Here is a 22,172-nt window from a genome sequence, read left to right as displayed (position 1 = left end):
AGAGAGCGCAACCCACGTCACAGCGGGAAGAATGCTGAAGATCATCTTGTTTGGCCTCCGATTATGGATGGTGCGGCGACGCTTTGACGGCTAATTTTCGATGTGAATTGCTTCGAGGAGACGGAGAGTACAGCAGCGAGCGGAAACCACGATGTTGCGATGCAGAAAGCGTATATAGGTGGGTGCGCAAGAAAAATCGAGGTCAAATCCGAAGGCACTATGCTTAGGGCAGGACAGGACATCAAAAGCGATGTGGTTACGAGTATATATATATATATGTCTTTGCCACAATCAATCGATAAAAGTCTTCAAGGTCCGCCATCTCATCATCAGCATCCTGTTGTGGCCGTTCACGCTAGCATGCTTTCTCTGTGTTCCAGCTTGACCTTTGCTGAGACTGGCGCGCTTGCAACCTGACTGCGACTGAAGCTGTTTCGGGGTACTGCAAGTTAAGGACCTACTACGGGCCCGGGGGAAGGGTAGACGTGGAAAGAGGGGTATACGTGAGAACGTGCCGTACTCAACCACGCATCGCCATCGATCGCTCCCCTTCGGAAAATCTCATTGCGACCAGCATGCAGCATGCATTCATCACGGCCGCGGGCAGGACATGCTGATCGAAGCTCTGTTGCTGCTGCGGTTCCCAAGAAATGACGGACTGCTAATCGCGGTCTTGCATCCCCAGAACTTGACTCACAACTGTAACCACGAGTATGGCAGTCAGAGTCACGAGTCATCTGAAAGGGTGTCACAGCTTAGGGATGCGAAGCCAGCATGAGCACCACGTACGTGCAGTCAGAGTCGCGTGCCCCTTGACTGATCAAGGATCAAGCGGCTCGAAGCGTTTCACGGGCATGCATCAGATGATCCCAGATTCAGCACAGTGAAAGGAGCAGCAGGCAGGCATCGCAGCCGTGTAGCCCTCCCTCTTGCTGTCCAATTACTTGATCGGTGCCTATGTACAGCCCTCGCAATCGTGAGTGTAAATATATATGGACTTCACATATATGGCGATGCTGATGAATCCATGGAGGTCGAAACACAAATCAAGGATATCCACATGACCCCGCGCCGATAAACACCACGTACAGCCTCTTTCAAGCTTATTGCGCATCTACCGGGTACAGCTCGCGCGCACGCCACTCACCCTCACCCTCACTCACGACTCACATACGCGACTCAAACTGATGCTGGCATGCATGCATTTATGGTGATGGTGGCATGACTCGTTGCAACGGCCCCCGCAGAGCAATTTGCTCGTCATCGTCGCATGGGCACGCGCGGCCAGCAGCTATAAAAGTCCGCGGAACTGCGCAGACCAATGAATGAATGAATCAATTTTTGAATGAATGATCTCTTCTCGTTTTAGACACGTCGGGCCGCCTCTCATCGCCCCACAACAAATCTGATGAGGATCGAGTCGCCGCATGGGAGCACGCATGCATCAGTGATCGTGAGCGTCAAGACAAGGGCAGAAGCAACACCCTCAGACTCGCAGCCGTTCAAAACTGAGCGATTGGTTGGTCGCGATGCGAGGTGTGATGGGCGTTCAGCTTGCCAGCTAGCACGCAGTGATCCCCACCAGGACTGGGCAGGACACCCCGGGCACTCGGAGAGCAAATGGTATATTATCAGCAGCTGCAAATCCCCACGACTATTGCCTGCTTGCTTGGCGGTCCGCAATGAGACCTGTACATCAGGTCCATGGCCCCCAGAAGGAGAAGGGGAGAGAAACCTCCAAAGGTTAGCCAGCGGTAACGGCCGAACCACGATGAACGATGGTCTGCATGGCGATGTGAGGCTGCCTGCAGGCTACTAATTTGCGCAGTTCAGTACACGGATCCGTCGCTCTAGCGACGCCTAAGAGCGGATCGAGGTACGATGACCGCGGTGAGCATACATGTGATCATCAGATACCCTTGCGGCCAGCAACGGGCATGCGGCGACGAGCACGCAACATAATGGCCGGGCGCGGTACCACCTGCGCCAGCCCAATCGCACCATGACTCACACTCTGACTCAGACTACGGTACACGCGCCGTGGGGCGTATACGTACGCGGTGATCATCTAGCTTGTCTGCTGATGCTGCGAGATCAAGCGCAAAGCCGCGACCCTAAATGGTGTGCACCTGCACGAGGCTCACGTATTGGACGCCTCCCCATATGCGACTTATTGCAATCAAGAATTGAAACGCAATTATTGATGAGAGTGATCTCCGACTTGCTGATTGCTGGATTCGCATGCAAGGTGCGGGGTGCAGGGTGCGAGGTGCGCGATCGAGGGGTGAGGGCGATCGAGTGAGAAGGCGATAAGCGCTCTGGTCACGAGTTGCACCAATCCCATTTTTGCGCACAGATAACTCCAAAGCGTGTACTGCAAATATACTTGGGGATGTCGCTGCTTATGTCGCGGGGCCCTCAAGATGCGCTGCGTGACGTGTCGTAATGCGACGAAAGCTCCACAACTTTTGCTTGCTCATTCCGCTCGAGGAGGGAATAGGGTCTGGCATGCGCAGACGAGTGTTCATGCGTTGAGAAGACGATGTATGGCTTGTGATTGGCTGCGGAACAAGGTGACGTCGTGTCCACTCTACTACTGCATCTTTTTGGTCTCCTTTTGGCTCTTTTGACGCTTCTTGTCCTCGACCTTGTCCACAGCAGCATCCTTTTCGTCCTCCTTCTGCTTGTTGACGACTTGTCCGAATTCGTTGACCCTAGTTTCGTCTACTCCGTAAATATATCTCTGATATAGGAAGATCAGAAAGATGACGTCATCCCTGAAACAAGCCAGTCTATGAAGCCAGGGCATCTTGATCGCGAAGGCGAAGAAGTCGTCCACCACTGTAGAGGCCGGTACAGAGCGAAAGGGGTGAGCGACAATTAGTACGGCGCGGGAGCGAAAGCGACCTCGGCTCGAGCTGCTTACCCGTGCCAAGGATCTTGTAGATCATCGTCTTGGCTGGGTACCCTGCGACAGACTTCATATTGTACTGATGGTTTGGTTTGATGAAGAGCACTCAACGACGTGTGCAGCGACCACCACTACGAAATCTCCATCCATCACTCACATTTACGAGGAGCTGTGGAATCAGGCTCACGAAGCCGAACGCTACGCACGACAGTCCTCCTGTATCAGCGATTGCGGCAAATTAAGATCGTTGGAGTGACTCAGACTCACCATAGACGAAAGAGCAAAGGGTCCCAATGATGAATGACCACCACCCCTTGTGCTGCTCGTAAAGCGCACTGTAAACAGTGTAACCGACCAGCACAGGTCCCATCACGATGCCGCAGATCTTGAAGGCTTGACGATCGTACTTTTGCGTCCGCAGCTCCTCTTCACTTGGCGTCCTCTTGTTCTGCACGTCGAGCTGATAAGGCAGCCACCCAAGAGGCCCTTTGCGGTTTTCAGCGCGTCGAGGAACGATCCCGACGGTCACGGCCTAAGAAAGAGATGTAGTGCAGGCGTTGAACATTGAGGGTCTTGATGGTGTAGACCGTCAAGAGCTCAAGCAAGACGACGACGGTCACTCACTTTGGTCAGCTTCCACGCTTCGACGAGGACACCGACACCGTTTCCGGCCAGAATCATCCAGCTAGTCTGCTCTGACTGGTCGATGAGGTACAGCAAGATGATGAGCTGAACCACAACATTCGTCAGAATGGATCCGATGGACACTCCAGCAAGCTGCACAAGCGATTTGATAAAGTTCAGCTCTTGTCATCCCGACGAACGCAAAGTCAACATCCCGCTCACGTTGTCTTTTTGTCGCCAATGAGAAACGTCGCTCGAGAATGCCAAGAATTCGAAAAGCGAATGCAACAAGGTCACAAGCATTGTCAGACCCAGATACCACGGGCTCGTCGTGAGCAGAGTTTCCTTGATCAGGTCAACTTCTGCAGCTCCCATCTCTTGTTTCCCGAAAGCATCATGCATGGACGTGATCAGCTGAAACTTGAAGAATGAGGCTGAGGAGAGTTGCTGTCAGCTGAAGAAGTCCTGCAATTCAATGATCAAGAACTTCGCTCACTGCTGTACAGGTTCACAGTCAAGGGCAGAGTGTCGAGAGTGGCATTGATGGGATTCATGTGCTCTCGTAGCTATGCGTAGAGTTCAGACCACTTGCGTTAACAGTATTGCTCATCGGCGCCCTTTCGGCAACACCGATCCTCGTCGCGCCAGCGCCACTCACCAGCCAAAAATCGTTGCTGAACAGCAAGGGCTTTGCGATTGCATTATGCCCCTCTACCTCTCCAGTCCAAGTGGGCTTGCCGGCCTCATCGTGCTGCACGTGAACATGTTGAAGGACAGGTGGAGGTAACTTCCCTGCGATGAACCACATCCGCAGTCACAGAGCTTTAGCTGGCGTCCGCTGAGCCGAACATTTTTCGGAGGCACGCTCGACGATGACTTACCTATGGGCAGGGCCGACTTGGCGTCCAGGGTTGCCAGGCCAAGAGTAAGGTTGCGGTGCCAGAATGTGACCAGTGGAGCAGGACCGAAAGCGGAAAGCTCTTCCTCCTGCTTTAGCGCTTGAGCCTTCTCAGAGTCTGTGCTTTCTTTCTCATCTGAACCTCCAAAGAGCTTTCGCTGTTCTCTGTGTCTTCTTTGCGGGTATAATCTTGTGAGCACTGCGTCAGTGAGCAAGCAGTCAAGGCGTCAGGTAGGGTCGAGCAAGCATCGTCATTTTCCCTACGTGGAAGAAGAACTCACATTTACGTACCCGAAGCGTCGGCAGTATTTGAGAGCTGGCAAAATCGCGGAGCGGACGGCCGCTGGGCACAGCAAAGATGTCTGCCCAGATGGAGCCATTGCGGCTCTGTACCAAGGGTCCGATGGGGATCTCAAGATCGACAGATCGTGCCAGAGCATCGTCGCCCACCACTACATTGCTCCATCTTGCAGCTGGCAGCACGCCATTTACGGCGATCATCGATTGCCTGATCGGGTCTTGCAGCAGCTCGTCGTACTCTGCCCGATGGATATTCAGAACGTCTTCAGAGGATGACGTCTCAGCCCAAGGCCCTGAACCGTGCGAGACAAGCGCTGACCATTGCGTCTCGAGATCCTTCTCGGTCGGTGATGGTCCTTGCGACAGGAAGAGGTAGATGTCCAAAGGAGTGCCGGGAGGAGCGATGGGTGTAGCTACGCTGTGGGGTTTGATCAGCTTGCTGACTCCCGCAGACAGTCGGGGACCTGGCACGCTGAAGGAGTTTGCCGCTCCAGCTTCGGCACCCTCGTTTGCAACTGCGCTTGATGCTGCATCATCAGGCGGCTTCTGAAATTGTGTCTTGCCGTAGTAGTAAGCAACGAGACCGTTGGCTGAGAAGGCGCTCGAGAGCACATCAGCGGACCTGAAGACATGCTAAGATCAGAGCTTGTAGGTCAACGCTACTCACGGCCAAGCAGAGCTTGCACCACAAAGTAACCCGCCACCGCTCGCGTCAGTGTGCTCTTCCAATCTCCACCTTGCTGGGCACCTGCTCCTCCTCCTTGGGTCGGCGCTGTCGCTGCAGCACCGCTTGACGACATGCTGCGATGAACAAAGACCTACGAGTGACCGTACTTTTGAAAGGAGGCGTGACCTTGCACTGCGCGGTCAACGAGTGTTCTGACGTTGTCGCATTGGTGAGAAGGAACGTCAAGCCTGGCGGGCGATGGTGTGTTGTTGCTCTCCATGGAGAAGGCGCATGGCGGTCGGTACCTGCGCATGCACAGTATCTTCCTGGAGCGCACGGAGGCGCGGCGCGGCGCCGCACCCAGCCATCCATGCACATTTGTGACGTCTTTCCCGCACGAAAGCGCGTCCGCCTGCAAGAATTTGTCCGCTAGCTTTTTGAAATTTCGACCGTGAGTCTTTGGATCAAGCAACGTCTTCAACTCCAGCTGCACCAGTCGTGATTCATGGCCGCCAATCTTTTATTCTTTCATCGCTCATCTCCTTTCTTCTCACCGCGTAGCAACACTGCATCTATCCGGTGCGCCTGCCATGGTGCGGTCGTACCTTCGCCACGAACCTACGCAGGCCTTTGGCTTGGTAGCATCCTCCACCTCTCGCTCCCTCCTGTGCAGCGATGGCAAGACGGCCGTAGTGCCAGCGTTGGAGGACGTTCTGGTTTGGGATGTCAAGCGAGGAACTCAGCTCAGCATGTGGCATGATGTTGGGCACAAGGCCAGTGTCACAGCTATAGCTCGTGCTCCTCAACGCTCAGACGACATCTTGTCCACCTATGCCGTGGGCTATCAGGATGGCAGCATTCGCATTTGGCGCGTCAATCCTTTGGATACCGAAGCCCCTACAAGCCCTGCACTCACTTTCAATGGGCACAACGCCGCGGTCACCAGTCTTGCGTTCGAGGACCAAGGTGGGCTCAGGCTGGCAAGCGGAAGCTTGGACACGGACATCATCCTTTGGGATGTCGTCGCGGAGACGGGTATGTATCGCATGAAAGGTCATCGCAACGCCATCACAGACCTCGCTTTCGTGCCCGCAACCAACAAGCATGCTTCGCAAGACGCATACAAGCAGCCTTCCTCGTCTTCCGCGAGCTTCACCAGCTTGGGTCATCTCGTCTCTGCTTCAAAAGATGGTCTTATCAAGCTCTGGGATCTCAGCATGCAGCACTGTCTTCAAACGGTCGTTCCTGGCAAAGGCGAGATACTCAGCTTGGCCATGGCTTCGGGATTTGGCGGCAAATCCATAGATCAGCTTACAGTAGATGGAGCTTCAGATCGAGACGATGCCTCAGTCCTGTTGCTCACAGGCTCTGCAGAAGGCGAGGTACGAATCTGGGAGATCGACACCAAAGCGCTCGCAGGTGGGATACAGGCCTCGGCGATGAATGTGGATCTGGAAGGTACTGAAGACGCAGCTGGAGGTCTGAGCCGTGGTTTCATCATTCCGCACGGCACGCTTCCCGTGTCCTCCTCTCGACGCATCATCCAGATCTTGTTTGCTCCACCTCGAGGCGCTGCAGGATGCGGCTTCGTCGCCGTAATGAGCTCCGAGAAGGCGGTGCAAGTGTTTCGGATACGCACACAAGACGACATGCGAAAGAAGCTTGCTCGACGAAACAGACGTGCAAGAGAGAAGGCACAGAAAAAGTCCGATGGCGGAACTTCAACAGCAGCAACAGCGCTGGACGACGCAGGTTCAAATGAACCTGCAAATGCGGACATTTCTTGGGCGGAGCGGTTAGAATCGTACACAATTGTGCGTCCGACGCAGGGTCGTCTGCGAAGCTTTGCCTTTCAAGATGCGAGCGAGAACGCGAACAGTAACGCGGCCACGCCCATGCTTCTCGCGCTTGCAACGAATGCAATCGAGGTGCAGAGCTTGCCACCTCCGCCTCAAAGCAAGTCAGAAAAGGCCACTCCTCCGGAAGCAACACTGTCGTGCGGAATCGATCTGCCGGGACACAGATCGGAAGCTAGAGCGGTGGCGTTGTCATCCGACGACACACTGCTTGCCTCCGCAGACAGCTTCGGGCAATTGAAGATCTGGAACGTTGCAACGGGGAGGTGCATACGGACTCTACCTGGCGCGTACGCCTTGACGGTTGCGTGGCTTCCTGGTGATCGACACGTCCTGGTGGGTTGCAAAGACGGCACACTCAGATCGTACGATATTCCGGCAGGAGAAGCTGTGGAGACTATCCAAGCTCATGACGGACCGCTCTGGAGCATCGCTGTGCACCCCGACGGTCAAAGCTGTGTGACTGCTAGCGCAGACAAAGATGTGAAGTTTTGGGAATTCGAAAGCGTTGTTTCTGCCATCGAGGAACGGCCGGAGGACCAATCAGGACCAAATCAAGAGCAGGACGAAGGTCGGCCAGCTCCTAGCGCGGGTAGAATGCAACTCTCCCTGGCGCATGTTCGTACCCTCAAGATGACCGATGACGTCCTATTCGCCAAGTATAGCCCTGACGGGCGCTTGCTAGCCCTCAGTCTGCTAGACAGTACAGTCAAAGTGTTTTTTGCCGATTCGCTCAAATTCTTCCTCTCGCTTTACGGACACAAGCTGCCAGTGCTGTCGTTGGACATTTCGAGCGACTCGAAGCTGTGCTTGACGGTCTCGGCTGACAGGAACGCCAAGATCTGGGGCTTGGATTACGGAGACTGCCATCGGAGCTTGTTCGCACATGAAGAGGCCGTGATGGGCTGCGCATTTGAGCGAGGGAGTCAAGGCGGCGGTTTGATGGGCGGCAAAGAAGGCGCTTCTCATCACTTTTGGACCGTCGGCAGGGACGGCAGAGTCAGGCACTGGGACGGGGACCGTTTCGAGCTCATACAAACGCTTGAGGGGCACCATGGAGAGGTTTGGGCCGTCGCTGCTGGTCACACAGGCAACATGGCAGTGACTGCAGGTGCAGACAGATCCATTCGCGTCTGGGAAAAGACCGACGAGCCACTGTTTTTGGAAGAGGAGCGGGAAAGGGAGATGGAAAAGCTGTACGAGACGGGAGCTCCAGCGAGAGAAGACGACGGTGCGGCAATTGGTAGTCTTGCCGCTGGAGCTGAAGCGCCAGAGAAGACGGATGATGTTGGTGCTGTAACCAAAAGCACCGGAGAGACGCTCAAGGCGGGTGAACGGCTAATAGAAGCACTGGAACTCGCCGATGAGGACCTTCGAGCAAGAAAAGAGTGGGAGAAGCGGGGGTCACAAGGTGCACCGCCTGCTAGATCACCCATCTTGCTTGCGTCCTTTGGTCCTGACGAGGCTGTCGATCCGAGCTTATACGTGCTCCGTGTCACGGAGAAGATCGCGGCCGCTCAGCTTGACGACGCCCTCATCGTCATTCCTTTCGACAAGGTCATCAGTCTGATGCGATGCTTGGATCATTGGGCAAAGAAGGTGAGCAAGTCGTCGATGGAGTAGCATTGGTGCGCCAAAGCAAGTTCTGATGAGTACCTCTATCCTCAATTCGTACAACAGCAATGGAACATTCCACTCGTTGCGCGCATTCTTTTCTTCTTACTTCGAACGCACCACGCGCAAATTGTGGCCAATCGAGTGATGCGTGTCACTCTCGCTAGCCTGAGCGGACATCTTCGATCAGCTCTAGATCGACAAAAGGTATGTCGAGACCACTAAACCTTTCGCTATGCCCGCATTGCCACTAATCCCCTCACTCTGCGTGCTTCGACCGGAATAGACAACCATCGGCTTCAACCTGGCTGCACTTAGGCACGTGCGCGCCCAATACGTCGCACAGCGTACCAGCACTCTATATGAACGGCATGGCTTTGATCTGACCGCGGAAGAGGTGAAAGCCCGAATCGAAGAGGGGCAAAAGAGGAAGCGAAAACTGGCAGTGTCGTAGATGTACTGCATTCAGTGAACGTGTCGAAGCAAAGCTGCGTCAGTCCTGATATGCAAACATAAGCCTCGTCTGGGCCAAGCTGTGATTGATTTAGATGGGTCGCAATGGGTCTTCTTGGTACGTTGTGAACTTCGCACTCGTTGCACTTTCGAAGAACTTGTTCTGTGGATTGTCACCTTTGACCCTCAACGCATCCACGTGACCGTCGACTGAAAGCGCCTGCAAGACCGGCTGCCGGTACGCGCACAGGACCGGTGTCCCACCAGCAACTACTTGCAGCCGCAAAGCTCGACATCCCGCAAGCCTCTTCGCCGGGGTAGAGAGTAAGCCAAGAGGGCATGCAGGTGACGAAGCACATATCATAAAGCTCACACGCATGAGTGGCTCGCGTGAGATCCATCGATGCGTGGTCTCACAGTCATGCCATGCCATCGGCGTTGCTGAGGATCGCATTCACACAATTCGCATCCACGCTTCGCGCTTCACCTCCAAACACGTTGTCCCCGCTGAGCATCGTCCCTCCACCCTTGGTCACCCTGCTGGTACGCACATCACTGCTTCTGGCCCGACCCTTTCTCACATGCTCGCGCAGAGATCCATCTGCAGTGCTCAGCGTTTGATTCCTCTCGTCCCACGCGCACCTCCTAGCCATCCCACAGCCACTTCCTCAGCTCGTCTTCTCTCCACTGATTTCTCGCGAAACTCACACCGACACGCAGCTTGCCTCGAAACGCCTCGACCACAAGGCCAACACAAGCACAGCACGCTCAAGCCGCTTTCGCTTCGCCAGAGACCCATCACCACCTCCGTCTCGCATTGTCAAGAGAGAGTTCCTTCGAGCAAGATGCCAGAGACGGTCAATTTCCCCTCGTCGGGCAAAGCCCTCGTGTCCATCGAGACGATTTCGCAAACTCCGCGAATCTGGGTGTTGCACATGCTGGCAGCCGAAACGCCAGACAATCGCTTGACTCGCAATTTCCTGACCGCCTTGGCCTCAGCTTTGGATCACGTCCAATCTCAATGGGAGAGCATTGCGGGGGAAGAAGCTGGCTCGAAAGGTGCTGCGTTGATCAGTACGAGCGTGTTGGATGAAAAGAATAAGAGCAGTCGTTTCTTCAGCAATGGACTCGACTTTGAGGCTGCCATTGCCGACGAACACTTTTTCGATCAGTGCCTCATGCCAGTCTATGAGAGGCTCCTCTCTTTTCCCATTCCTACGGTAGCCAGCGTTGGTGGACACGCGTTGTGAGTGGGAGGGAGAGAACTGCTCAGAGAATCGCGCTCTCAAGAGGCTTCGATGCTCAATGTTCGCGCTCGTGTGCTCCCCCTTGCAGCGCCGCTGGATTTGGGCTCATCTCTGCCCACGACTATCGAGTCATGTCTGGTATCAAAGGGTACGCGTGCATGAATGGTGAGTCGTGTGGTTACAGACGTCCATACGCTTAGGCTATGGGCCGGCTATGCCTCTGCTGCGCTTCCGTTTCTTACGTCACCTTTTACTCTGCTCATGAACCCCTAGAGATTGACTTTGGAGCCCAGCTGCCTCCTGGTCTTCATGCCGTTCTTCGAGCCAAGGTGAGCCGATTCGAAGCTTTGGCTGTCCATTGCCCACCAGCTGAGCTCATGCATGTCCGGATGTCCCTTGTTCAGTTCCACAGCCCCGCCGTCATGCGAAAGATGGTGTTGGAGGGTCACCGCTTCACAGGTCAGGAATTGAAAGCTCTAGAATTCGTCGATGAGCTCGTACCTCCGCCTGGAGGAAGTGGCGGTCCACAACAAACGCTGGAGGGCGCTGTCCAGCTGGCTCACAAGGTTGCACCGAAAGCTACAAAGGTAAGCAATAGAAAGATTCGCCAAAGCGCGATTTCGCATGCAATCGAATTGCAGAATCAACGAGCCGAGCCCGTGCTAACGGCTCGCACGTGTTGCCTGGACCCGTAGGACGCGTATGGCAGCAACAAGCTTGTCATGTACCAGCCCTTCTTGCACATCCTCCGGCAACCGTGAGTTGGACTGAAAGAATGAATGACTCGATCCAGCGCTGATCGCCTGTCTTTGTGCTTTGATCATCTTCAGCAATTCGGACATCACGGGCGCACTCACAGATGGGTCCAAGCTTTAGTCTCACAAATTCGGGAAAATTCAGAGAAGGTGACGAATTGCATGCAGGCTCTATACTTTAGTCTCTTGAATGTAATGCTACAAAGCTCACTCGGTGATGCTTGAGACACTGATCATTGTCCCGGTTTGAGAACGTCTCCTAACGCATGACTAGCAGATTCCTGGTCGCTATCGCTATCCATGAGACTCTTGCCACTTCGAACAGAGCTGTAGCTGGCTGTTCTAGATCCCATGCCGGGTCTGATCGGGACGGGAGGCGGCCCAGGCTTTGCAGCAGCGGTTTGATGCGCTGCAGATTGCCGATCATCAGCTTCTGTAACGCCATCGGCGTCCCACTGAGGCTCGAAGGGAGCAGAGCCTTCGAACATCTTGGCTCGAGCTGCTACGGAGGTAGCCTTGGGCAACAATGTCGCATCAAAAGCCCGTCGCCTTTCTGGACTTGGAGCAGGGACGGAGCGGCTAGAAGTGGAATTTGACTTGGCCCGAATCGTGTCGCCTCTTTTGGGAGGTCGAGGTGGTGGCCGTCTGTATGGTGTTGCGAGGCCTTGTGAGGGCTGATGCCACTGAGGCTTCTCACGATCTGCGTTGACGAAAGGATTGCCATGCGCGCTGCCAGCACTCGAGCCATCGCTCGAAGGGTCTAATTCATCCTCGCTTGATGCTACTCGCACATCATTGTCATCGCCGAACGGGTGCGTGAGCTGCTATATTCAGGAAATGGACAGGCGTTGGCGCACTCAGATGGACTTACCGGTATCCCACCAATTGGAGTGCTCGTCGGAAGGAGGGGGCACTGGAGTAATGCGAATTTTGCGCGGGCACCAGTCGGTCAGCTCTCCAGATCCGACTGCCAGCTAGCACCTACTCACAGTCGAGTTGGTCACCGCTATCTTCTTCTGAAGACGAGCCTAGGTGTGGCAACTGATGCGCCAAACCTCCGCTGCGCGCTTGAGCGCTTTTGCCCGCCGCAAGCAAGTTCCGGCGAATGGCATTCCTGCGATCGTGGTCGAAGACCCTGGCTTCCGCTTTGAAACTAGCGTAGACAGGTCTGTGATCAGAAGTCTTGAGCTCTGCTCTGCTGTACGAAGTTTGCGTCAAGCTGCCAGGTCTGGCCGCACGAAACAGAATCCGGTCTGTCCAAGCCGGCACACGCTGCTTCTCCGAAGTGTCATACAATGTGGACCCAAAGTCGTACTTGTACGTTGGCAAGAAGCGCACCTCGCCTTCTTCGTAGCCCCCAAATGCCGATCCCGACGCTCGCGCCCGATCCAGTTGATCTCGAGCGTATAGCTGTGCAAAATCTTGCTGCGCGCAAAGAGGCCTAGCGGTTTCATTCGGTAGATCTATTCTATAGTTGAAGTCTCCAGCCCAGAAGACGTGATCGTGACTTGCGACGCTGCGACCTTTCTGGAATGCAAGCCCTCTCAAGATGGTGTGATAGTCGGCATTGCGTTCCTCTACATTTGAAGAGCCAGCGGCGAGATGGGCAGTGATGAAGCATAGGCTCGTGTCCCAAAGATTAAGCCTGATAGCTACTCCGCCTTTGTTTCCGCTCATCCCTTTGAGCCCAGTCTTGCGGGAAGCAGCCTCAACTTGCCGAACGCTGTCCACCAATGTGTCCTTCACGAAGATGACGAGCGCAGATCCTACAAGTTGCTCGCTTCTCAGCAGGATGTAATCCCCCCTTTTGTTCGGTCTCTTATGCAGCGCGTCCACCAGTACGCTTTCCCATACTCGGATTTTGTCAGGGTCTGTCATCAAAATCTGCTGGGGAGTGAGGGGTACCACTTCTTGAAATCCAAGAGCGATAATGTCTGCTTCTTTGCTGGCCTCTCCTTGGCCCTGCGGGAACAGCCATGGTAGAAGGGACTCGCCCATCGGAGCGCGGCCCGCCAGGTTCCACGTGCCAACAAAGATGTCGAGCTCGCGCGTGCTCGAGTACTCATCGAGACGGTCCTGTAACTCGGCGCTGACCGAGTCATTAAGGGGATCGTACACGCTGACGGGCTTTTGGTTCGCGAGATTGCCCAGAAGCGCATCGATGACGCTCTGCTTGGATTTGTCTTGGAAGTTGTTGATGTACATGCGTCCAGCGCTCTTTGCTGCATCGCTAAGAAAGCCTCCAAGCGTCTTCTTGCCGCTGCCTGCACGCGTGTAGCTCGTGTTCAATGCTCCTGTACCAGCATAGATCTTGCTGAGAGCTGCGTGCGGGAAGCATACTTGGTCAGTCTCGGTTGCGCCGGGAAGGTAAGATCATCTTGACCTACCATCGCCGTTCTCCGCCCACATGATCCGATGCGTGGACCAAATCGGATGGCCAGAGGGCACGAAGGGCTCGAAAGCGGCACTGTGCTTGCTAGCCCTCTCGAAGAAAGTCTCCAGCGCTGACTGCGATAGCATGTCTTGAACGACGTTTGTCCTGTCAAGACTGTGTCGCAAAATCTAATGTCAGCTGTTCTCAAGCACGGATCTCAGCTAATTGCACGCATTTGGCAAGAAGTGACTCACCAGTCGAGACAATTCACGCGGAAGAGCCCAGCCTGCTGGCGATATACCCCTTCTTGCTCTCCTCCCTCGACTACCACGGTGAATCCAAAAGCTTGCTTCTTCAGCTGAACGGGCCCAAGGTACTTGAGCTCTGACCTGACGCCGTCCAGCCCACCGTGCAGCCTACTGGTGGCGTGAAAGTCAAAATTTGTAAGGCCAAGCTTGTCCAGGTCACTGCCGTCGTCATCTCGCGAATCGGGTTCCGAGCTCTCGCTGTCGGAACCGAAGCCGCTTTTCTCGTCGACTTGATGGGCGCTTGCCCCATGCCTAGCCGAGCGCATGGATTCAGCCAGGGTAGGAGCTAAAGTGTGCCTCATATGTTCGGCGTATGCCCCGCTGAGTATCGTCTCTGCATCGCGCGTACCGAGCAGATTGATCGCGTGCACTGCTTTGTATTGGGACAGAAGGTCGACAAAGTGCCGATCGAAAGCAGGTTGAGAGGCTACTCTAGGCCTGGTGATCTGTATCCTCGCGTTGAAGGTCTGCAGCCCTTGTTGCTCCCAGAACATCGGCGGCGATCCTCGCACTTGCGTGTAGCTCACAGTGACAGACTCGTGCGTGAAGAGTGTCTCGGATTCGACAAAGTTGGCCACGTTGCCGTCGTCATCGATGCCTCGTGTATTGAATCGAGTGCCAGCCCTTTTCGAGCTTAGTCGACTTATGAGCGCTAGAGTGGTGCCGCTCTGAGAAGAAGAAGAAGCTGCAGATCCTACAGCATTAGGACCGAACGCGTCGATCGAAGAGCCAGAGCCGGGACCTGGCATTGTGGAGCCGTAGGGCTTGTGTGACTGTGTTCCAGATGCAGGCCATTCGAAGGTCGCGACGAAGCCTTGTATGACAAGGAGCTGCCAAGGTCATGCGGCATTGTATGATCCGACGTCGGCTACTACTCGCGCGGTGTGAACAGTTTCCGCCAGGAAGGACTCACCAGAAAGCCAGCACGATCCAGCCTGTCTTGCTCCCCGGGATCGAGGCCAGCGCGGAAATGCAGCAGTGGCTCGGCCATATAGGTGTTCCACACAAATCTGGCATCGGAATTGGTCAAGCTGCTGGCTTGCTTGTTGCGCTGTCTGTCTGCCGAGGGAAACTTGAAGGGACGCTTTCCGCCCTCAGAATTCGCTGCTTTCCGTAGGCGACAACGTCGGTCCAAGCGTCTGGAGAGGTCGAAGGCATTCTTCTCGGCGTAGTAGAAGCTGCCGGTGCTCAGCAGCTTTCTGAGAGATGTGCAGGGATGTTCCTCCCTTACTGCTACTGTGCTTGTATTGGTCGTTGTGTAGCTTGACTCGCCGGCGTATGGATCGAAGGACCCACCCTCGGTCATTGAAGGATCCAAGATGTCATCCCAGCTGGCTCTATTGATGCAGACGAAAGATACGGCACTGATCCTGGAGACCTCCTCCCCAGGTCTGACAGATCCTACTTTGATGGATCTGACTACGATGACGGCAAAAACATCCGGCCCGACATTCATAAGTCCCAAACAGCCGTGAGCAGGTCTGCCGGCGGGCGTGACCCTCCTCGAGTCGGACAGCCCCAGATTGGAGGTGGGCAAGAGTTCGATGACGGCCCTAGTGGAGCCTGTAGGGGCGCTGCTCCCTGCTGAGGCCATCGATATGACCAGCGATACCGCGTCCTGTTGGGTCGCTCCATGCTGGGCAGCACCGGTCCCAGAGGACGATAGGATGACGGCGCGCGGTGACTTCCGGATGTGCACCTGCATGCTTCTCGACAAGCTTGGAGAGCGACGCTCTCAGCAAGGCCGACGCCGATAGCGGTTGCGGAAGGTGATGAGTGCTGTGTGGTGACTGTTCTGTGCGTAGCGAAGGTGGCAGTCACAGTCGTGAGTCAAGTAACTCGCGAATGAGTGAAAGCGGTGCGCATAAGCGGGGCTGAGTCGCGTTCGAAACCCCAATTCTATGTAGATAACTCCACATCTATTGGGCTTTCATTTGGAGCCTCAGATTCAGCATGTAAGGCATCTGGCAAGATGCATGAGACATCTGGGGAGGTGCATGAGGCATTTGTGCAGCATTTGGCCAACAAGGGGCCAATCAAAGTCTACGTATCCTTGAAGTGGGTTGTAAAACCTGAGGATTCCCACCAACCATCAGAGAGGCCAATTGCTCGATTAGCTTCAATGTGGTGGCCCTCCAATTTGGCCTTCTTATGACCTCCAGCCTTTGGATTGCATCTACTCCACTGCACTGCTGGCTATCTAGCATGCAATGCAATGCAATGGAATGCCTCTCTTGCTCAAAGTCATCTCTTGAATCACGAATGTCCCTGTCCCCTATGTCCAAGTCACATGTTGGTCACGTGTTGCAGAACAGTCACGAGTGCATCAACATCGTATCCGCGGCAGGCGCGGGCGGATGCAGCGTTCGCATGATCGTGATGGACACAAGAAGACGTGGTCACACATTCACTCAGCATTGCTTTGCGCTCAAAACAGCTTCTATAGCGCAACTCAGGCGGCAAGGACTATCAGCATCTTTTTAAGAAGACCGAAGGGGCGCTCAAGGTCGAGTTTTTAGCGCGACTTTGTAAATCCCATTCGAGACCCAACTTTGTAAGTCAAACTTTCCAAAATTCGACGTACCAAGTCAATTAGAAAAGCGTCAAGAGTCGGCTGAGCAAGTGGAGTTTCAACATGTTTTAATTAAAAAAGTCCCAAAGTCCACTTGGCTGCCGAGTTGTGCATTTACCAAAAGTGGGTTGTGTAAGTAGTGCGGCGCGTCATGCACCATGCATGCGCACATGGTCAGAACGCCCAGACGCACACGAAAAGCCGCGCGCATATATAATAATGGCGGCATTCGCAAATATTCAGACGTGCGCCTCCATGCGTCATGAGTCGTGAGTATTGGTTGTTGTGTATTCACGTTACCTGCCTTCACAGCCTCGTTGCACTCCCTCATGCAGCTGCCTTCGATGCGTGAAACATCAATCGTAGAGCATTCAAGACCGCAAGGTACAAGGTGATCCCAGGAAGCAAAGCATCACAAAAACGTTCACCCTGGGGTCCACCTCTCAAGGCTGAGCTCACTGGAGTGAAGAGCAGCACCATGTGGTTCCCATTGGCACTGGCGATCATTCTGGCCGTACATGGATACAGAAAGGGCTCGCTGAGCGCTTCAGGGGCACTGGCCGCGTTTATCTTTGGCTTCTCTACCATGCACAATCCTTCAGCCGCTGTGAGTAAGCAGCGCATACATCCCTCAAATCACAGTCTTAACACAACAAAACTTCCTTTTTAAACCCTTCTCAATCGCCTCTGATGTTGATGATAGTTTGGCATCATGCTCATCGTCTTTTACTTGACTGGCTCACGCGCTACAAAGGTCAAAGCCGACATCAAGTCCACTCTAGAGCTGGAGGCCGAACCTGGCTCGACGTCTCCCTCACCACAATTAGCTAAGCACAAATCGGCGACAGGAGGTCAGAGGGATTTATGGCAAGTAATTTGCAACGCTCTAAATGGCACGATTGGCGCTCTGCTCTTTGCACATCTCCACTCTGGCGCGCGGGCCTACAGCATTGCACCACACTGGATCAACAGCCTGATGGGCGTCACTTCAGAGCCTTCTTTTTGCTTGCTGGATAATCGCAAATCCAGCTCCGCACTTCTCGAAGATCCACGCACTTGGATCTTGTTCTCTCTCGGGCATTTCTCCGCGAGTTGTGTCTCCCGTCCGACCATGTGCGAGATTGAAGCTGACTCGGTCTTACCATCTTGAATCCTCGAACGACGCGCAGTGCTGCATGGGCGATACTTTGGCGTCAGAGGTCAGACCCTAGAAGTGAAAGCTCGAATTGCACATGAAACGAGCTGCTGAACCGCTCGAATGACCCTTGCTTTCGCACCCAGCTGGGCATCTTGGCCAAAGGGCAGCCACGACTGGTGACGACGTGGAAGCAGGTCCGTCAGAGGAATCACAAGCAGGCTCGAGTAAGGATTAGCTGCTAATGGATGTCTCGCCCCTTGCATACCCACAGGTGCCTCGCGGTACAAATGGGGGTGTATCGGCGCTAGGCACTCTCGTATCATTTCTCGGCGGAGCACTTATTGGAGTTGTCTGCATCGCAAGCCTATACTTCCTACCGCCGAGCCAGACCGACGACTCGCTCTGCTCTCCGAGCGTTTCGTCAGCTGTCATCTACTTGAGTGTGGGCGCGCTTTCGGGGCTCGGAGGATCCATGGTGAGAAGTGGCTCCTCGCCCCTTTGCTCTCAAGAGAATGACCTATTCTCACGATCCGCTCGGGCTCCTTCGAACGTTTGCTCGTCGTCGCAGGTGGACTCGCTACTAGGCGCCACTGTGCAGAAGTCATGGTATAACCGCAAGCTTGGCAAGATTCTCATTGGTAGACGGCCTCCCGGCTCGACAGAGGGTCAATGGGAAGTCATCACTGGTCATGATATGCTTTCTAACAGTGCTGTGAGTCACCGCGCAGCGTCGCTGAAGGATAAGCATCCTGGTTCGCGAATCTCATCACCTCTGTGCGCGCTCGCTCATCTTGCCCTGCAGGTCAACTTTATATCCAGCGCTGTGACTGCCTGTGCGGCAGCTGGACTGGGCAGTCTCCTATTCTGACAAGTTATAGAATCCGAATTTATGCACGTAAATTTGTCGCGATTGAAGCGGTACGCAATGGTGAATAACATTGAGCAGTGTAGAAGAGATTGCAGCCCGGATCACACTCGATTTTGCCGGTTTTTCCTCTTGCGCGCAAGCTCGGTATCGATTGCAGCCATAGCCTTCACAAATGCCAGCTTGTTGAGGCCTTCAGAGGTTGGCGCGCCGGCTACAGCAGCATCCCAGACTTTGGCCAGGAAATCGTCTGGCAGCTTGGACCGAGTCCAGATTCGAGCGCACGCCTTTCGAGACAGGTGTCTAGCTTCCGCCTCCATGCCTTGTCCATTCGCAACGTCAACACTGCTATTTCTAACTGTGCTGTCGCTAGTCTCCTGCAAGCGTCTACCCCGCTTCTGAGACAAGTCGTCGTGAAAAGGTAACCCAGATCGTTGGCGTCTAGCGCGCAGACCCTCTTCCTTGCTCACTTGCCGCTCCCACAGTTCTTCGTATCGAGCTCGAGCTTCGGTATCACAGGTCTCACAAAGGTACTTTTTGCCTTTGTTTGCCCTTTGCAGGATCGCATCTTGCTGCATGGGTACTATGGTATCCCAGCGCGTAGCACCTGCGGCCCCCGGAGCTGCGCGCGTCTCGAAGTGTCTGGGCGGAGGTGGGGGCTGAGGCAGCGCCAAATGAGGCAAGGCGGGCGGAGATGCTTTGGAGGATGACGAAATGGACGAGACCGATCCTGGTGCTGGTGAAGAATTGGTGGATCTGCCACCCCAAGCGCTATGCACGAGCGGCACTGGCGATCCCGAAGCAGGCGCTGCTGTCCGTCTTGGCGGTAAAGGCAGAGCATGATTCGAGGGGGCAGAGCTAGAGAGCAAGTCGTCTTTCACATCGTCTTTGCTCAGTGTACTGCTCAAACCCGCTCGAAGATCATCAGCTGAAGCATCGGAAAGTGAAACGGTGTGCGAGGTGGCATTGTTGGTAGAAGTGACGGTGATGCTTGTTGGCCCTCGCAAGCCTGCGGGGTCCGACCCCCCCGTCCTCGAATGACGTCCAGCAGCTATGTTGGGGCTGGTACTACGAAGCGCAGGGGACACCGCTGCAGGCGTCGTAGAGGCGTGCCCAGGACGTGGCGGAGGCGCAGGTCTCCGTTCCGTTGGTGGCTTGGAGTCGGAGGGGGAAGGAGAAGAGCCGAGCGAGCCTGTCGAGCTAGAAGCCCAAGCAGGAGCTTGATGCAAGCCTCTGCCCCTCGCAAGCGCTCCAGCAGCTGGTACAGCGCGAGCCTTGTAGCCCAACGCGGCATGCGCCTCGCCTGGTGTCTGCCATTCCTGCGCTTTGGCGTTCGGATCTGAATGACCGCGAGAAGGCGGGCCTGACGCGCCCGGGCGGGGCGGTACAGAGGGTCTTCGAGAGTCTTGGTTGGGCAAAGCATCCGAACCTTGATGGGCCGGCACTGAAGTTCCGAACACAAAAGAGGTCGGACTGCTGGTCGATCTGATGTCATACTCTGCTGCGTTGGAAGTACCCAACTTTCGTGGCGGCAGAGACGGTGGCATGTGAGGTGCAGGGCTTCCCTTCGACGGAGAAGGTGGATGAACACTGACACGTGCGGGTGGAACTGATGCACCTCCTGTGCTGACCTCCGCCGTCTTGCTCGGTCGGGGAGGTGGAATTGGAGCTCTTTTAACGCCATCTGATTGTTCTTTGGTTGCGTCCGCTGGACTCGACGAGCGCGTGACTGAGTACGATGAGCTGGGCGATGGTCGTAGGGACGGGTGCAGGGCAAGTTGAGGATTGGTATCCTCGCTACCGTCTAGCATATGTCTCGACGCCGGCAGCTCGTCTGCTACTGCAGTCCGCAGGCTTGTTTCGAGCGTAGAAGTGGTTGAGCCAGAATTACAGGTATGCGCGGATTCGCACTCAGGCCTTGTTGCTGCGCCATTCCCATACAGCGCAATGATATTCCTGACCCCCAGCCGAGGACTATTAGTATGACTGCGGTTGACCCCGTTGCCACCGACACTGGGTGTGCTCGAGCTTGAGGCCGAGCTATTGCTTCTCACGCGACTATGCTGAACCGTCCAGGCCGGATCCGCTGATCTAGCTCCCAGCTCCCGCAAGCTCACCCCACTTCCAGTCTTTCGCAAGCTTGGACCGGTGTATTTATTGGCAGCGAGATTCCAATCGGCCGCCTCTTGAACAAGGCTCCTACTGCTCGATGGGCTCAGCGTATTTCCTGCAAAGTATTCTGGAGCTTTGTGAGGGGTCGCCTTCTGCATCAGCGGCGAGACGCTCTTCTGTCCTTCCCTGACTGGAACGCCGAATTCTGAAAGGGTGCTGGAGGAAGCGCTTGGGGAAGCGCTGGACGCGTTGATGGTTCTGGCCAAGCCTCTTGCGACTCCTCCACCGGCAGCCTGGGCAGATCGGACGCCAGCACGGCCTGCACCATTCCATGTAGCGCCGTGCGAGCGAGAGGAAGGAGGGCTTAGAGACCCGCCCCCGTCGAGACTTACCGCGTGAGAGGTTGCACGACCAGTATTAGACGCACTGCCTGCGCTGCCTCCGCCAAAAGCGGCTATGCGAGCCTTGATATCGATAGGCTGGCTATAATCGTCTTCTTCACCAGAGGTGCGAGCAGTTGCTGATGCATCCGTAGGTCGGGATGCCATCCTGCCTTTTCATTCAGGTGCAACCGCTTTGGCTTAGCAAGAGTCGTGATGTGGCGACGTCGAAGTGATGTCGTCATTCGCTGGACCTTTCCACACATCGAAAATTGAGCAGGGGCCAACGTGCACGGGTTTCTCAGGCGAGCTCAAAGGAAATGGAGCAGACGTTGAGGCAGAAGGGTGGCAGCCGTCTACTGCTGGGGCGAGACAGAGGTGGCTACTGGTATAAAGACGCTTTGCGGCAAGCAAAGTCAATGAGGCCTGTGCCAACGCTGCAATTATAGGTACTCTGACTGTAATTCTGGCTCTCGGACAAAAGAGCTGCCTTGCCCACAGCCACGCGCTGCAGCACCCAGTCCATGCGCAAGGTCGCGTGACTTGATTGGCTTTGTTGAGCTCCACGCCAGAGTTGCTAGTGGAACAGCCAGAGCTGGCTTGCCGTTTCAGGCCTGTTCGCCGTCACGAGATTTGGCTCTTCGAATGCTTTGCTGATCGTCGTGGTGGTGCCAGCTGCAAGTACTGCTCAGACTCAGATTGCCGATGGGCCAGTCGCAAAGACCTCGCTGGACGCGACGCGGCGGTGCAGCGAGCAGAAGGAGTGCAGTATTGAATGAAGAGTATGGGGAAAGGTTCAAAGCTCGCACGAATATGACCCAGATGACCTCATCAGAGAGGAGACGTCTGGCTGGAAATGAGGGTGGGTGGGTGCCGCCTCGATCGTCTGGAGTCTCTCGTGACTGAGGCGGGATCTGGGGCGCATACATTCACGATTCATGCACCACGCACGCAGCAAGGCTGCTGCAGCAGCATCCGCGGTTTGCAGGTCGGGCATGCAGCAGCAGCCGCGGCAGCCGCGGACACATCGATCGATCATGAGCTTTAATGATTTGGCCGTTTTCGCACGGTACGAGGATCTTCTTGCACCTCCATCCA

At 55.1% G+C, this 22,172-nt stretch overlaps 7 protein-coding genes across 7 annotated transcripts; 4 read left to right on the top strand and 3 right to left on the bottom strand.

Annotated features, from left to right (window-relative positions):
* Positions 1-2,593: 2,593 nt before the first annotated feature.
* IE81DRAFT_287367 (cleft lip and palate transmembrane 1) lies at positions 2,594-4,934 on the bottom strand (the record flags this gene model as incomplete). The annotated part of the gene is made up of 10 exons (XM_025511707.1): positions 2,594-2,841; positions 2,927-2,990; positions 3,069-3,109; positions 3,179-3,443; positions 3,536-3,688; positions 3,758-3,969; positions 4,032-4,101; positions 4,194-4,327; positions 4,417-4,632; positions 4,715-4,934. 10 exons carry the CDS (start codon positions 4,932-4,934, stop codon positions 2,594-2,596), a joined length of 1,623 nt encoding a protein of 540 aa, XP_025371417.1.
* Positions 4,935-5,885: 951 nt separating this feature from the next.
* On the top strand, positions 5,886-9,378 carry IE81DRAFT_299194 (WD40 repeat-like protein). Its single transcript, XM_025512197.1, has 3 exons — positions 5,886-8,855; positions 8,937-9,077; positions 9,157-9,378. The coding sequence occupies exons 1-3, from the start codon at positions 5,991-5,993 to the stop codon at positions 9,322-9,324; spliced, it is 3,174 nt and encodes a 1,057-aa protein (XP_025371416.1). The 5' UTR covers positions 5,886-5,990; the 3' UTR covers positions 9,325-9,378.
* A 319-nt stretch (positions 9,379-9,697) lies between these two features.
* IE81DRAFT_321400 (ClpP/crotonase) lies at positions 9,698-11,570 on the top strand (the record flags this gene model as incomplete). Its single annotated transcript, XM_025513326.1, has 6 exons — positions 9,698-10,569; positions 10,659-10,735; positions 10,844-10,899; positions 10,975-11,157; positions 11,266-11,327; positions 11,401-11,570. The coding sequence occupies 6 exons, from the start codon at positions 9,701-9,703 to the stop codon at positions 11,444-11,446; spliced, it is 1,293 nt and encodes a 430-aa protein (XP_025371415.1). The 3' UTR covers positions 11,447-11,570.
* On the bottom strand, positions 11,242-16,055 carry IE81DRAFT_27792 (hypothetical protein). The gene is made up of 6 exons (XM_025511482.1): positions 14,921-16,055; positions 13,954-14,837; positions 13,713-13,873; positions 12,315-13,646; positions 12,197-12,238; positions 11,242-12,106 (listed from the first exon to the last, which is right to left on the bottom strand). The coding sequence occupies exons 1-6, from the start codon at positions 15,710-15,712 to the stop codon at positions 11,559-11,561; spliced, it is 3,759 nt and encodes a 1,252-aa protein (XP_025371414.1). The 5' UTR covers positions 15,713-16,055; the 3' UTR covers positions 11,242-11,558.
* Positions 16,056-16,955: 900 nt separating this feature from the next.
* Positions 16,956-17,844, top strand: IE81DRAFT_27757 (hypothetical protein). Its single transcript, XM_025511479.1, has 2 exons — positions 16,956-17,186; positions 17,283-17,844. The coding sequence occupies exons 1-2, from the start codon at positions 17,058-17,060 to the stop codon at positions 17,727-17,729; spliced, it is 576 nt and encodes a 191-aa protein (XP_025371413.1). The 5' UTR covers positions 16,956-17,057; the 3' UTR covers positions 17,730-17,844.
* On the top strand, positions 17,527-18,642 carry IE81DRAFT_321397 (DUF92-domain-containing protein). The gene is made up of 5 exons (XM_025513325.1): positions 17,527-17,778; positions 17,861-17,911; positions 17,989-18,192; positions 18,286-18,429; positions 18,520-18,642. Exons 1-5 carry the CDS (start codon positions 17,755-17,757, stop codon positions 18,583-18,585), a joined length of 489 nt encoding a protein of 162 aa, XP_025371412.1. The 5' UTR covers positions 17,527-17,754; the 3' UTR covers positions 18,586-18,642.
* A 44-nt stretch (positions 18,643-18,686) lies between these two features.
* Positions 18,687-21,242, bottom strand: IE81DRAFT_345725 (hypothetical protein; the record flags this gene model as incomplete). Its single annotated transcript, XM_025515953.1, has 1 exon — positions 18,687-21,242. The coding sequence occupies one exon, from the start codon at positions 21,240-21,242 to the stop codon at positions 18,687-18,689; it is 2,556 nt and encodes an 851-aa protein (XP_025371411.1).
* Positions 21,243-22,172: the final 930 nt, after the last annotated feature.

This window comes from Ceraceosorus guamensis (assembly GCF_003144195.1).
Source record: "Ceraceosorus guamensis strain MCA 4658 unplaced genomic scaffold IE81scaffold_12, whole genome shotgun sequence".
Taxonomy (NCBI): Eukaryota; Fungi; Basidiomycota; class Exobasidiomycetes; order Ceraceosorales; family Ceraceosoraceae; genus Ceraceosorus; species Ceraceosorus guamensis.
The sequence above is the reverse complement of the archived record's forward strand: the minus strand, read 5'-3'. Positions and strand labels throughout refer to the sequence as shown.